Source organism: Macrobrachium nipponense, chromosome 19 (genome assembly GCF_015104395.2).
Source record: "Macrobrachium nipponense isolate FS-2020 chromosome 19, ASM1510439v2, whole genome shotgun sequence".
Lineage (NCBI taxonomy): Eukaryota > Metazoa > Arthropoda > Malacostraca > Decapoda > Palaemonidae > Macrobrachium > Macrobrachium nipponense.
Window position 1 is genome coordinate 47,572,257 of NC_061088.1, and position 15,414 is coordinate 47,587,670.

The 15,414-nt window shown below is 31.2% G+C and overlaps 1 protein-coding gene across 1 annotated transcript in view; it reads right to left on the reverse strand.

Annotated features, from left to right (window-relative positions):
* Positions 1-6,746: 6,746 nt before the first annotated feature.
* The window catches only part of LOC135216887 (uncharacterized), a 38,839-nt gene continuing 30,171 nt past the window's right edge, over positions 6,747-15,414 (reverse strand). The window contains exons 2-7 of the mRNA XM_064252413.1: positions 11,879-14,046; positions 11,106-11,220; positions 10,460-10,663; positions 9,763-9,957; positions 9,312-9,399; positions 6,747-8,936 (exon numbers count right to left, since the gene is read on the reverse strand). Coding sequence (XP_064108483.1) covers positions 8,246-8,936; positions 9,312-9,399; positions 9,763-9,957; positions 10,460-10,663; positions 11,106-11,220; positions 11,879-13,294 — 2,709 coding nt within the window. The 5' untranslated portion in view covers positions 13,295-14,046 and the 3' untranslated portion in view covers positions 6,747-8,245. The remainder of the gene's footprint in view (positions 8,937-9,311; positions 9,400-9,762; positions 9,958-10,459; positions 10,664-11,105; positions 11,221-11,878; positions 14,047-15,414) is intronic.

Here is a 15,414-nt window from a genome sequence, read left to right on the forward strand (position 1 = left end):
ATATTATATAGTGATATTATATATATATATATATTATATAATATATCGATATATAGGGATTATATAGTAAATATTGTATATATATGATATATATATCTATCTTATGATATAGATATATCTATTGTAGGAATATAGCTGAAATAATAATATATATATATATGATATATATAGAATAATAGTGATATATATATAATAGGTATTATATATATATATAATATAATATATAATGAGATATATCCATATATAGATATATCTATATATAGATATGTATTATAGATAAGGTATATTAGATATAAATATTATAGTTATATATAATTATATATGTGATATATATATATAAGTATATAATAGGTTATATATGTATAATAATTCATATATAATATATTATATTGATATAATATATATATATCATATCTAGTATAATTAAAAAAAAAAAAAAAATTGGTGTTACATATCTAGTTGGAGAATCTCTAAGTAAATAAATAATAATTAGAGTATATGTATAGATTATGATATAAATATATAGATATATAATATAAGTATAGATATAATCTATATATAATGATAGATATGTATATATAGTATATATATATATAATATATATTAATATAGAATATACTATATATTATTATATATATATATATATATATATGATTGATATATTTTAAATAATTGATATATTCTAATGTATTATATATCTATATATATATATACTATATTATAATATATAATAATAAATATAATATATAATTAATATTATAGATATATATAAATATATATATATATAAATATATATTATATATATATAATTCTATAACATATCTACAAATAATTTTATATATATAATAATATATATTATTATAAATTATACTATAATATATTATATATTATATATATCTATATTTCCAAAAAGGAGTGCTTGCCCTCTGGTGGGACCCCTCTGCCGACCAAACTGCATGCTTGTCAGTTACACCGACGAATTTCCAATTGCAAACCATTTATGAAAACAGTGACCAGTGAAGGTCAATACCCTGCCACCCAGTTAAACATACACTATTCGTTTTTATGTGATGCTACATAACTCTCAGTGGCTTGCCTTAATCCTCCATTGTCATCTGAGCTTTGTACCTGTAAATACGAAGTTTAATTTTAGTTTCTCTTTAGGAAGTTTATCTCCAAAAATCCCATCTAAAGTAAGACATTGCAACTCTTATTCTTTCTCTTTTTATTGCCACCCTTGTAGGTTGAAAGCATTCAGATCAGCATTATCCTTCTGGTAAGTTTATTAGACTCCACCTTTGTAAGCATTAAAAAATTAGTAACAATGACCATGTCCTTTCAATCTTAAGAAACAAGAAAGATTCTCGGCAAACTAGCAATTGCTAGCTGGAGTGGAAAGCAGATATGAAATCCTTTTTGCTAAAAATCGTTTAACCAGGTGCATACCACAGTTGGATAGAGGTTTACACAACATAAGTATATTGTTAATTCGGATATTACTGTAATGTAATTTGTTGACCTGGAGTTTCGTTTAAATCTTAACCTTAACCTTTGCATGCATATTGAGTGCATCATTTCACTCAGTTGAGAGAGTGTTGGCATTCGAAACACAAGAATTAGCTGTTAAAGCATGTTAGCAAATTTGCATGACTTTAATTTGGTAGCCCTTACCCAGGAAGTGAAATATTAGAAGTATTACAATCAGAGAAAAGTACGATATTTCCCATACATGTGTCTTGGACAATTTTCAGCCCATTAGTTATGAACACAGTATTGTGCAACCCCATTCACGTACAAGCAAAATTGGCTGTGCCACATCATTACTCTTTCCCCACACTAGTAACTAATTCGTCATTTTATGTACACTCGCTTTGTTCCAAAATTTCTAGTGTTCATTTGAGCATTTGCACTAATGAGTTTCAACTCACCATAACATACGTTGAGTCATTATGCATAAAAGAGTTGTATTTTCTTCAGCCTTAATAAGTCAGTGTGCAAAAATGTTTGCTTTCACACTCAAATCAGCTAATTGGTATTTTGGTTTGCATGTCAGCTGAGCATCAAGAAAATTTGTCATAATTATCCACAGTCAATCCAAAATAATTGGTACTAAACAAGTGTTATTTTGAAAATATTATTATACAGCGCATGTCTAAATAATTTAAAAATATTTCCCTATGATTGCCGATGCAAAATAATTCACACACTATTATGAACACTTGTCACTCTAGATTTCATCAGGTCAACTTTATGTAGTGAACAATCACTCACATAACGGTGGCAAATGATCAGTTGTATGATTACTGTAAGAAATGTGCCTGTAATAATTGACACATTATCATTTGCTGTGAAATAAGCATAAACATTGTGTATACATAAAACACAATCAATTTATACTTGCTTAGAGCAACTAAAATTCAAATTAGGTTTGTGTAAACCTCCGACGCTGTGAACATTTGTTCTATGTCTCATTTATACATACTCATCGAGGCTTACCCTGCCATATTACCCATTACTTCCATGTTACCATACATAGCCGAGCTACTCAAACATAAGTGGGTACCAAGAGCTACAATCATTACCCAATCTTTACGCTTGATTCTACAGAATGAGTCCGCCCACCCCTAAATGCAGAAAATTCAGTCATTGAACTCACCCAACCCCCACCAGTGAACCATTGTTGCAGTGTCTAATTTTGAGTTCTTCAAAACAAAAAAATAGTTCTTCAGAACAAATTACTGATTCTCTGGAATTAATCAAAACTGTTCTCTTAAACAAACCTTATCTCCTTTTCTTGGAACCCATAACCTCTGCACTATAGCTAGGAATAACCATGTGCATGGTATCCATTGCTCTTTAGAACTCCACCTCTGCGCTTGGCAAACAAACAATTATTGTGTATATTTAACTTATCCCTCTCATCAAAAGTTTTGTGTATTCCATCTAACTTCATTTGTGATCTCAACATACATTGAGTGCCACTCCAAGTCTGCGTCATTTGCGATTTAGGCCGTGTTATTACCCATCTGTACCTTACATATAACTCACTACTGTGCATCTCACAGCATCTTTGAGTGATCATAATTTTGCACTCATAGTCCAGTTGCATTGTTTCCACGACCCATCCTAACTGTGAGTGCCACATATATGATCCTCCTGATACCTTGCACCCAAGTACCAAAATAATCTTACTTTCCGAAAAAATTCTGTGGGAACGTTTTGGAGGGGATTTTTCGTCAAAGACAAAAAGAGTATTGAACTATTAGAGAAATTTAAAGTAATTAATCCTAAATTACCCTATTTTTATGGCCTTCCCAAAACTCACAAAGACAATCTTCCATTCAGACCCATCGTTTCATGTGCCGGTGCTTTCAATTACAAAATTTCTAAATGGTTAGCTGGCCTCCTTTCCCCTTTTTTAGGCACTTTTTCTCCCAGTCACATTAAACATTCGGAAGATTTTTGTCACAAATTCAGAGAAGCACATATACCACTTCACAACATAAAACTTTTAAGCCTTGATGTAGATTCCTTGTTCACTAAAGTACCAGTACAGGACGTTCTTCAGTTTTTAAGGGTAAAATTATCCCCCTATTCAGATCATTTCCCCATTGGCGCTTGACAAAATAATAAAGCTAGTTGAATTATGTGCATCCTAACGTAGTTTCATTCGCAGAATCATTCTACAAGCAAAAAAATTCGGGTGTAGTATGGGTAGTCCTTTAAGTCCTGTTCTAGCCAATCTGTACATGGAATACTTTTGAAACTACAGTAATAAATGCAATAAAACCCAAAAACATGCTGTGGATGAGATACGTGGATGATATCCTAACATTTTGGAATAATAGGTGGGGCAATTTCAATGAATTCCTCTCGAAATTAAACACATTAGTGCCCAGCATCAAATTTAAAGTTTGAATGGGAAACAGACAACAAAATTCCTTTTCTTGATGTTTAATAATCAGAGATACGACAGAATACAAATTTACCATATACAGAAAACCGACGTTCTCACTTTCATACATTCACTACTTTAGCTATCATGACATTTCTATCAAAATAGGTGTTAGCTAGTAACTTGTTCTTAAGAGCCTTACGAATTTGTTCCCCAGAATTCCTGGAAAAAGAATTTGAACTAATTCGCAAGCAACTTTCGTCTTTAAAATATCCTGACCATATAATTGAGAAAGCAATTCACAAAGCTAACGTAATTTTCTACCGACCCCCTAAAGACAAGACCAGAGATACACCCAACAATAAAATAATAATTCCCCACCTGGACACGATTAAGAGAATAACCAACCCCCTCGGAAAATCGAACCCTTTTGTATTTACTTACCCAAACACCTTAGCCAAATCCCTGATTAACGTCCAACAAAAGACATCTCCAAAGGACTCTGGGGTATACGAAATCCCATGCCAGGACTGTGACCAATCTTACATCGGATTTACAGGTAAATCCCTTCCCAAGAGATTTAATACAACACAAACGGTCAGTTAGGTATGGACAACAGAACTCGGCTATTTTCAACCATATAAATGAACATAACCATAGAATAAACTGGAATTTGTCACGTGTAATTTATAGCAGCAACTGCCGGTACAAGAGTCAAATGATGGAATCAGCCTTCAATAAAAAGAGAGGCAGGAATAATGAAATCTAAAAGGAGGATGGATTTCGGACACGATCGACAACGTCTTCATTCAACCAACCCTTAAGAAGATTAGAGGAAGATTATCAGGGGGGGGCGGGGGTGACTTAAAATGGCTTGTTTGTGGATGGACCTCTTGGTAAATACCACCTTTTCTGTGAACTTTTCTCATTCACTACCTGAAGAGTAGGACAGCAGTCTCTGAAATATAGTACTTTTTCTCTATTTTGGTGTTTTTATGGGCTCCTTTTATTAGATATATATATATATACTTACATATATATATATATATATATATATATATATATATATATATATATATGTATATATATATATATATATATATATATATATATGTGTATAATATATATATAGTATATATATCTATATATATATATATCTATATATAGATATCTATGTATGGATATATAAAATATATATATATATATAGATATATATATATATATATATATATATATATATATATATATATATATAGATATATCCGATGATATAATATCCTATATATAGATATATCTATAGTATAGATATCGATATATATATATATAGTAATATAGTATATATATATATATATATATATATATATATATATATATTATATGATATATATAATATATATATATAGTGATATATGTATATATATTAATATATATATATATATCTATATATATATATATATATATATATATATTGTATACATATATATTAATGGATATATCTATATAAAATATATATATATATATATATATATATATATATATATACTATATATATATATAGATATGTATATATATATAGATATATATATATATTTTTTTATATATATATATATATATATATAGATATATATTGATATATATATGATTATCTATGATATATATATATAGATATATATATATATATATATATATATATATATATAGATGATAATATATTAGATATATATATATTGTATATAGATCTATGTATATATATACATATCCTCATAATATATATATATATAATAGTATAGATATATATATATAGATATATCTATAGAATATATATATTATATATATATACTATATATAATATATAATATATATATGATATATATATCTATCTAAATAATATATATATAATAAATATAGCTATATATAGATATATATATATAAGAAGATATATATATATATATAATATATATATATATATATCTATATCTATATCTATAATCTATATCTATATCTAAATTATATAATATATATATATAACTATCTATATATATATATATATATATATATATAGAATCTATCTATCTATATATATCTAAATATATATAGATATAGATATATATATATATATATATAATATATATATATATAGATATATATACTAGATATCTATATCTATATCTATATCTATATCAAATATATAGATATATATATATATGTATAAATATATCTATATATATATCTATAATATATATATATAAAATTATATATATATATATATATATCTATATATAAATATCTAATAGATAATATATATTATATATAGAGATATATATATATAAATATATATATAATATCGTATATATAGATAGATCTATATAGAATATATGATATATATATAGCTATATATTATTATATATATATATAATATTATATAGGTAGAATATAGATATATCTATATAGATAATTAATAAGATATATATAAATTATTATATATATATATATAATATATATAATATAATATATATATACTATATAATATATATATATATATAGATAAGAATATAGATATATATATATACATATATATATATAATATAGTATATATATATATATATATATATATATATATATATATATATAGTCTATATAATTATCCTATATATATATATATATATATATTATATATATATATTTATATATATATATATATATATATATATATATATATATATATATATATATATAAACTATATAATATATATATTTATATATTATATAAGATTATATCTAAGTGAAGCTGAAAATGTCCTAACATAAATATTTTTCACTGTAAACAAAGATAAAAGAATACCTTAGAGTTTGAGTGAAACCCGTTTATATTTTCATTATACTGATATATTCCTTTTTACAGATACATGAATATACAATTGCAATGATGTAGAGAACACTAATTTTCATTACATTCTTTATGGTATTATAGAAGTAAGAATGCCATTGTTTGAGAAGTATCGCGTCTTTTCCACATTCTTGGTATCATTTTACTTTGTTGGAATGAAGGCATATATACATAATATCTATTTGATTCTTTTTAAAGTCTGATAACAACCAAGAGACATTCCTGATCGCGCGAGAGGACTCGAAAGAACAGCACTGTCTCTGAAAAGCGAAAACTTCTTAGTTAATAATTTTGTCATTCGTGGTAGACACAACCTTCCCTCCCCCGATGCGAATCGGTAAACTTACTTTCTATTGACTCCTACTGACATATTTCCATCTTCTTTTTATCAACAAGATAATAAACGACATAGAAAGAGAAGGGAATTACCTCTTTTTCCGTACAGATTTCAGTGAGAGACAATACAAATATTTCTCTCTCACGGAGAAGAAGAATTCAGTAAGAGAGAATACCAACACCTACCTCTTCCTTGCGGAATATTGGACAACTATAAGCACACGATAGGAATGGGTTTATTATTGTACATTTTAGAACTTTCTTAACAATAGAACACCATACACAGACAGTTCTCCATTAAATAACAAGATCATTTCTCCAATCTCTACGTCGATTTTACTCTCCACCTCACCTCAAAGGCGTACTGCCTGCCTCTAGATGTCCTTCACATATAAAATTCACTGTCTCCAAGTAGCCAAGTAGTGATTTTCTGAAAAACGAAGTACGATTGGAAAGTTTTCTGTTTAAAGGTGTCTTATCCTTTCCTTAGGATGGTCTCATTGAATAGAATTGTGATATTTTGTAATCTTTCTTTACCCATGCTATGCAAGATACAATGATATACGTTATATCTGAAGAAACTCAGATGATAATGGCGCAAAATCCAGTGAACCATCAGTCTGGGCTATAATATGTAATGTATCATAGTTCCTTTTTTATAGAAAAATATATATTTCGGTTTCTTTTATTTGTGTAGTTTCGAAGTGTGAAAGGAATTGTATGAAAGGCCTGAAACTGTTCAGGAAACACTTGCTGGAGCATCAGTCCTTATTCTAGTCGCTTTTCCAGTTCAGCTTCATTATCACAAACTTTGTCATTGTTGCTGATACTTTTGCTACTAATTACGCTTTTTTATTTTTTACAAAATTTATAAACCTGAGCGATATCTTTTCGTAAAGAAATTGGTGATGGAACCTAATTTGTACATAGATAAAAACAAAAAAATTGCAGATTCTGAAGAAATGTTTCTCTTTATGTACAATAACAAAAATGTGAGGTTATTGTCTATGAGTGGCAAAGTAAATTTGTGTTCATATTTCAAAAAAAAAGTGAGTTCCTATAAGTTATAACAGGAAAAATACGAGTGCTGCAAACAAAACATTTCCGAATTTTTATGCAATTTTTTGTTAAGCAACAGTTTGGTTTGGTTGATGCATTAAACGTTGCCTTTGGCTGCTCCTCCCAGTCCTGGAATTTCTATCTAGCATAGTGTGGAGAGGGACCTGGTTGTAGTTGACACCGCTTCTGAAACTGTGCGCGTTGTTGCTATAAAATGAATTAGATCTCTTATGAGCACAGCCGAAGGTCTGCTTGAAACTCTGAAGAAATTTGGCATTCATGAAGCAGTACGTGATGGGGTTGCAACAGGAGGAAATGTAGGCCAGCAACTGTACTAAAGAAACCCCTATGCTACCAAGGGCGGCATAAACCTGACGAGGAATATACAGTGACAGGAGATTCACAATGAACAACGGGGTCCAGCATATGAAGAACTCTGCCACTAGGACAAACAACATCCTAACGACACGTCTCTTTGCCATGATGCTCCTTTCAGTATGGGAGGATCTCAGATTTCTCCATGACTGTCTGTCAACAGAAGTGGCAGTAGAAGATGAGTGGTCCCTGGATCGCCACCACTTCCTTCGCAGAGATCGGCTTTCTTCATCTCTGGAAGAATCGTGGTGGATCGAAGAGGTCAGTTGGCCCCCTTCATGGGTAGAGCTTCTTGGAGAGTCGTCGCTGTGGTGGTCGTTGAAGTCCTTTCTGGGGTCGTTGGTCTCGTCTTTAGCTCCCTTCACTGCTGGCACTTTGCGGAACCTAATAAAGAAATAAAACAACACCACTTGAAATAAATTTCAGAATCTAAAATGAAGAACATCAACTTGTGAGTCATATCAAAATGTAACACTTAATCCTAGTATGGTAAGTTTAATGAATATTACCCCTTTTATAGCAATAAGGTTAACTATAGATTTGATCTCCATAGATTTGATATAGGTAATGAAGACATAAACTTACTATAATGTACTATTATCTTTATTTTTCATCATATGTTTGCTTTTATATTGTTTGCAGTGTCCTTCCCTATGTAATGTAATTTCAAAGGTAATTGCTAAAAAATATTGTATACACTATTTGCAATGCTGAATTCCTTGCGTTAGAAATACTTACAGGTAAAGCATACACACTGACCTTATGGAAATTCTTGTATGGGTGGCAGGGGATGATTTCTTATCGGGTGGCCGGGCATGGTTTGAAGTCAGGTCCTCGACTGTCGACACTGTTAGGGGGTAAAGAGGAAATATTTATCGAGCATTCAGTTTGTGAAATAATGCCAAATATTATGTTCACCTATGAGGTATCTAGATAAAAAAAAGGCACAGAGGTTGGGAATATTTGAAACGGGAATTTTAGTGCAAATACTTCAGGAATTATCTGGAAACTGTAGCCAAGTGGCTTGAGCTGTGTGAGGGCTTTAGACAAATGAATGAAACGAGCCTGAAAGCTGGCCTGGTTGTATCTATGTATCGTTCATAGTTAAATGAAACTGTCATATACGAAATATGATTTATACTTTTGAATTTTAAAAGGTGAAAAGAAATGTTCTGAAAAAAAGTTTTGCGAATGTAATGAGATCACCCACCTTCCAAATGAGGAGTTTCGTTGGGACTGTTCTTTGACCTTTGAATCTTGACCCCAAGCCACAACGCTCTCACGACCCGGATGTAGGCTGCGGCCATCACTATCAAAGGCACCAAGAGGAGAGTCATCGTTATGATGATGTTGAAAGTTCTCTCGGTCGTCAGACTGGGCCAGACTTCACGGCATTTGTGGCGTACTGTGAGAGAGAGAGAGAGAGAGAGAGAGAGAGAGAGAGAGAGAGAGAGAGAGGGGCCGGGGCCGGGGGGGGGGGGGAACAAATTAGTGTTATCATTTTAACTTACAACCCTGCATGCTCCGCAAAATCTTCAGAAATTTTCTTCTTCAAAGAATTGAAATGGTTCACGTTTTACTCTTAGACAACGAGAAAAAAAAAAAAAAGGAATACGTAATAATGGTTACTATTTTCTATTTTCCAACATCTCATTTCATCGAAATTTCATCCCACCAAAAATTTTTTTTTTTATCATTTATATTGAAATGACCATGTTCAGTGGCATTGCAGGTGATATCAACATTTATGAAATAAAAATGCATGATTAGACCCTATTGTTAATATAAAAAATCTTTCGGTGTGAGCTATCTCTCATTTCCTCGACTGACAAACAATTATGACTAGTCGTTAACTTTCATTAGTCATTCTTCCCTTGTCCACATCTCGATTATGAACTGTCACTTACCTGGATCTCTTCTGACGGGCATGAGGGTAGAAAGAACGGCAATTGGCATCATAAATACCAGAGACGCAGCCCAGACAACCGCTATGACCCTATAAGAATGGGAGGGCGTTTGCCATCTCCTGGAGCGCAAAGGCTGACATATTGCGTAGAACCTCTCAAGAGAAATGGCCACCAGGGTCCACACAGATACAGACACAGAAACCGCTGGAATGATATATGAAAGTTCAATGGAGAATCTGCTCTTCTGAATTTCATAGCTTTATATAATTACGTTGTTCTACATGTGGCTGGTTACTCATGCGCTTAACTGCACATTTTACTAATAAGTCGCAAATTGGTGTTTTGAACACCAACAAGCAAATGGAATTACTATTATGATAAACTTGGTAAACGAGACAACTGAGAAACGTTTCTTGACTTACTGGGACAGCTTGTTCTAAAGGTAAAATGAAGTATTGTATGAAGTAAAAAAAGTTGGACAATTAAAAGAGAAGAACATTTGGGAACGGATGATGATTAAAAATGTGGAAAAATAGATTTTGGGGAAATAGATAGTGCAATGAGCCCTTATTAGGTTAACAGTGCACCACACAAGGCATACTGTACAAAATACCTAAGTGCATAGTCCAAAGACAATGTCTCCTACCTTGCATGTAAGGTATGAGCCTGCACATTAGACTTCCGAAGACAAAGTCCTGCAGAAGAGATCCTACAAGAGTGAATGGCATACAAAACACCCCGAGAAGTAGGTCAGACACTGCCTGTGAAAGAGAAGGTTAATTGTTCAGCTTCTTTTTTCCTCCGTGTATAAAAAGTATACTGTGCAGTATATACAGGAAGTAAGGATACATTCTGGGGTTGGATAGCCAGAAAACGAAGACAGCACAAGGAAAGCGTAACACAGAAAGCAAAATAGTTGAGGGTGAAGCGGCAAATCAAAATCCGCTGGTGCCTTTAACACTTGGCTATACACTCCCTCTATAGGCAGTATACCTTAGTAGCTCTACTGTAGTGTTAACGACGTTTGAGTCTTTAGACACTTTAATACTATAATTACTCCAACTACATGATTGGAGAGATCATTTGAAGATTACAATATACCTTCAGTGGTAAGACAATAATTTACAAGCTTTAAGAGGTATAATTTTCATATATTTAGCTCTAGAATTACCCATATCCTGATCGTAAAATTGTACAAGTTTTGTACATCATTTGTCATATATAATAGATACAATGTAATTGTACAGAAATTGAAGATAAAAGCAAAGTACAGTTGCTTTTCTCATCCCATGAATCGTATGATTGGAGAGTTATTATTTTTAGTAAGCTGTACTAAATAATAATAATAATAATAATAATAATAATAATAATAATAATAATAATAATAATAATAATAATAATAATAATAATAGTACCCACCAAATTAAGAAGGAAGACATTGGTGACTGTACGGAGATTCCTGTGGTGGAGGAGCGTTACCACCACAAGTACATTTCCAACGACCCCAACAACAAAGATAAGGGAGAAAGCCACTATTCTCGTCCATTCGGTAGCTGTGAGTGAAGAGGGCGTGGATTCTGAGGTAGTGAAGTTAGAGAGCAAATCTGTGTTACATCCGTAAGTCCCCACGTGGGAGGAATTGACAGCATAAAGAAAACAGGGTGAGGAGGATGAGGTTGAAAGAGGAATGTAAAAGGAGCTGTTGTAGGTATCACTGATGTTTGAAGCCAGTGATTCTTGAGGTGCGGTCAGAACTTCTGCAGGGATATTCACCTTTTCAGATGCTGCTGAAAGCTTCCAGATATCGAATTGTTGCCTAGGAAGACACAATGTTGCATCCTTCATAAATGTACATTTATCCCCTATAGGAGCTGTAGACATAGCATTTGCCTTGGTGAAATTTGAAATAAAAGTTCCATTAGTTGAGGTTCCACTGCTTTGGATTTCCTTCTCCAGATTGGAGTTGATGCGTTTTGTGTGGTATTTTGACTGTGTTCTTCGAGTATAACCAGGCCTTACAGGACTCTTCTTATTGCTCTCAGAGGGTCTTTTTTCCCATTGGATCCCGAAAGTCTGGTCATGAGTAGAATTCATCTCACCCGAATTTTCTAAATTCCTCTTCTGAACGCGACGTTGAGAAGGGTCCCGTACTGGTGAATTTATTTTTCTGCAGTGTTTGCATGCAAGATTATTATTTACAGGCACCATTTTCGTCAAATGGCCTTCAGATGGATTAGCACTACAACAGAAAACTTCTAAGTATTTAGCAAACATAGTAAGAAGCTTTTTGTTACACTTTTTTGAAGCTGGAGAGAACCCATGACGTTGTAGCAACTTAATGAAAGCCTTGCGATTAGAAGAATGTATATGAATGATTTTTTTAGGATTATTTTTTCTACTTAACTTCTTGGAAAAAGAAGAATGTCTTATCCTAATGCGGCGAGTCTTTTGGTGAGACAATAAGTAACAGAGACAAAATTTTTGGTATTTGTTTATATTTGTTATATTGCCTAAAGAGTTTCCATGGCATTCAACAAAGAACTCGAAAATTAAGTCAGATTCAAGATCATGAGAATAAGTTGGATTGTAAGTAGTAGATTCTGGATGTGTCAAACAGGGATGCCGATGAAAAATTCGGGAAATTAATCTTGGCTCATGAGTGGCTCTAGTTCTAGCTAATAAGGGACCGAAGTTCAAAGATAATAAAAGAAAAGCAATACTCAGTGAAGTGATTGGAGGAAGAGTAGACCAAACAATGCTGTCTCTATGACATTTTGGGGAAATAACTGATGTTTTAACTTGAATGTTTGATTTAAAATCTAATAAAGAGCTCATCTTCCGTTTGTTTAGATTCCAAAAGTTACAATCTTAGAACTCATCTATTTTTATCCATAATGAACCCAGAAACAAGCGGTGAAAAATTTATAAATAACCCTCGGATATTAATAAAAACATCGACTTCAGTTAGTAAAAGAAGCATAATTTCTTTGTGAAGAGGAAAACAGCATTAATTATCGAACTCTTGCGGATGTAGTCTCACTAGCAATCTTATTCAGCCAGACAGTGGCCAAGGGCTGTAAGTCAGTTTTGACAGCAGCAAACACTCAAAAAGGAACTGAACTTATCCAGTCTTAATACCACACTGATATCAGTTATCCTCTGAAAGTCACTTGCCATGACTTTTTAGTTGATGAAGAAAGCTACTGATTTCCGTAAGGAGATTTTTTTAGAATTTCCATATCACAGTGATACTCAATTTTCTTTATCTATCACTTCTATGAATGTTGGTCTTTCTGGAAAGTTGCAGCCCCTATAAAAGGTAATTGTCTAGGCTTTTAAGGCCATACATTTCCTCAGCCCATCACTTGACTCTGTTAATAGTCTATTTTGATAAGAGATGCAAACGATCTTTAAGGAGCTAATCTAAACTTTCCATAAAATATCGATATGAAATTTTTCTTATGGTGTATACATATATATCCTTAGTTACTTTCCCTTGTCACTTCAGTCAGGATTGCAAAGCGTTGTAAACTATACCAACAATGTTTTGGTCGCATTCCTCCGAGCATTTCGGCGATTAAACATGCCTGAAAGAAAGACCTAGGATTAATTAAGAAACAAGTATTATGCATAGTAAGATATATTTGGAATAATGCTTAACAATATCTAAAAACTTCAAGATTTCTAGGTCCCAAAAGGGTTTAGAATAAATTTCAGGTGAATGTAAGGTCGGGAAATTAAGATAATGACTTAATATTTATAAAATCTTCCAAATAATAAGCAAACTCATATTTTCTTCAAAGAAAATTTCTACCCGATGAAATTATTTGTTAGTACATTGTTTCTGAAGAGCACAAATTACTTAAATGCTACTTTGTCATCAGTGTAAGTCAAGATGTCATCTGCAGATTCTGTCATTATTATTATATTTATTGCTTTTATTTTACTTTTTCATTATTACCCTGAATTCTATCAATTTTCGTATTTAGCCTTCTGGACCTGACACCTAAAGTCTCTAGTTGAAATTTAAGTTATGTAATCTGTGCACTAGCTGTTGTAACTCTCAATGCATTTTTTTTCTACTCCCCAATGTTTCTACTGTTATTACCAGAAATATGATTACTATCCTTTATGATACCTCAGCTATATTCTGGATAAGTGCCCAATATTCATTTTTTTATCATGTTGTCTCATGTATCTAGATTGTGTATGTTACTATCTGTATTTTGTATATTCTATGTATATGGCCCTGAGCTGAAATAATGGATATTATTATCGTCATTATTATTGTTATTATTATTACATACACACACATATATGCTTGAATTTTTACATAAAAAAAAATTATCTTTAACCACAGTTTAATATGGAATTATAATTGATAATTCCCTATATATATATATATATATATATATATATATATATATATATATATATATGTGTGTGTGTGTGTGTGTGTGTGTGTGTGTGTGTGTGTATGTATGTATATATAATATATATATATATATATATATATATATATCTATGTGTGTGTGTGTGTTGTGTGTGTGTGTGTGTATGTATGTATATATATATATATATATATATATATATAATTATGTGTGTGTATGTCTGCGTGTGTAGAGGAAGAGTGATAGGGAGATATTGTAAGAGATTTTAGCCTCAACTTTTCGTATATTTCCTATAAACTTTAAAACTAAATTGGTGTTAATCCTGATAACTAACATAAAAAAAATGGTATACATTTATTTTCTTTATATTCCGTTAAGAATTTTATGGATGGGGCAAGATTATTAATTGTATTCAGAAAATCAGAAATATTTACATTTTCTTTTACATTAGAAAAACAATCGTATACTTCATATCTAACCCAAAACACCTTAGAAAATAAATTTCTTGGAATAGGACTAGATTCAACAAATTCCAAGTAAATATTAGACATGAGGGGCAAAAGA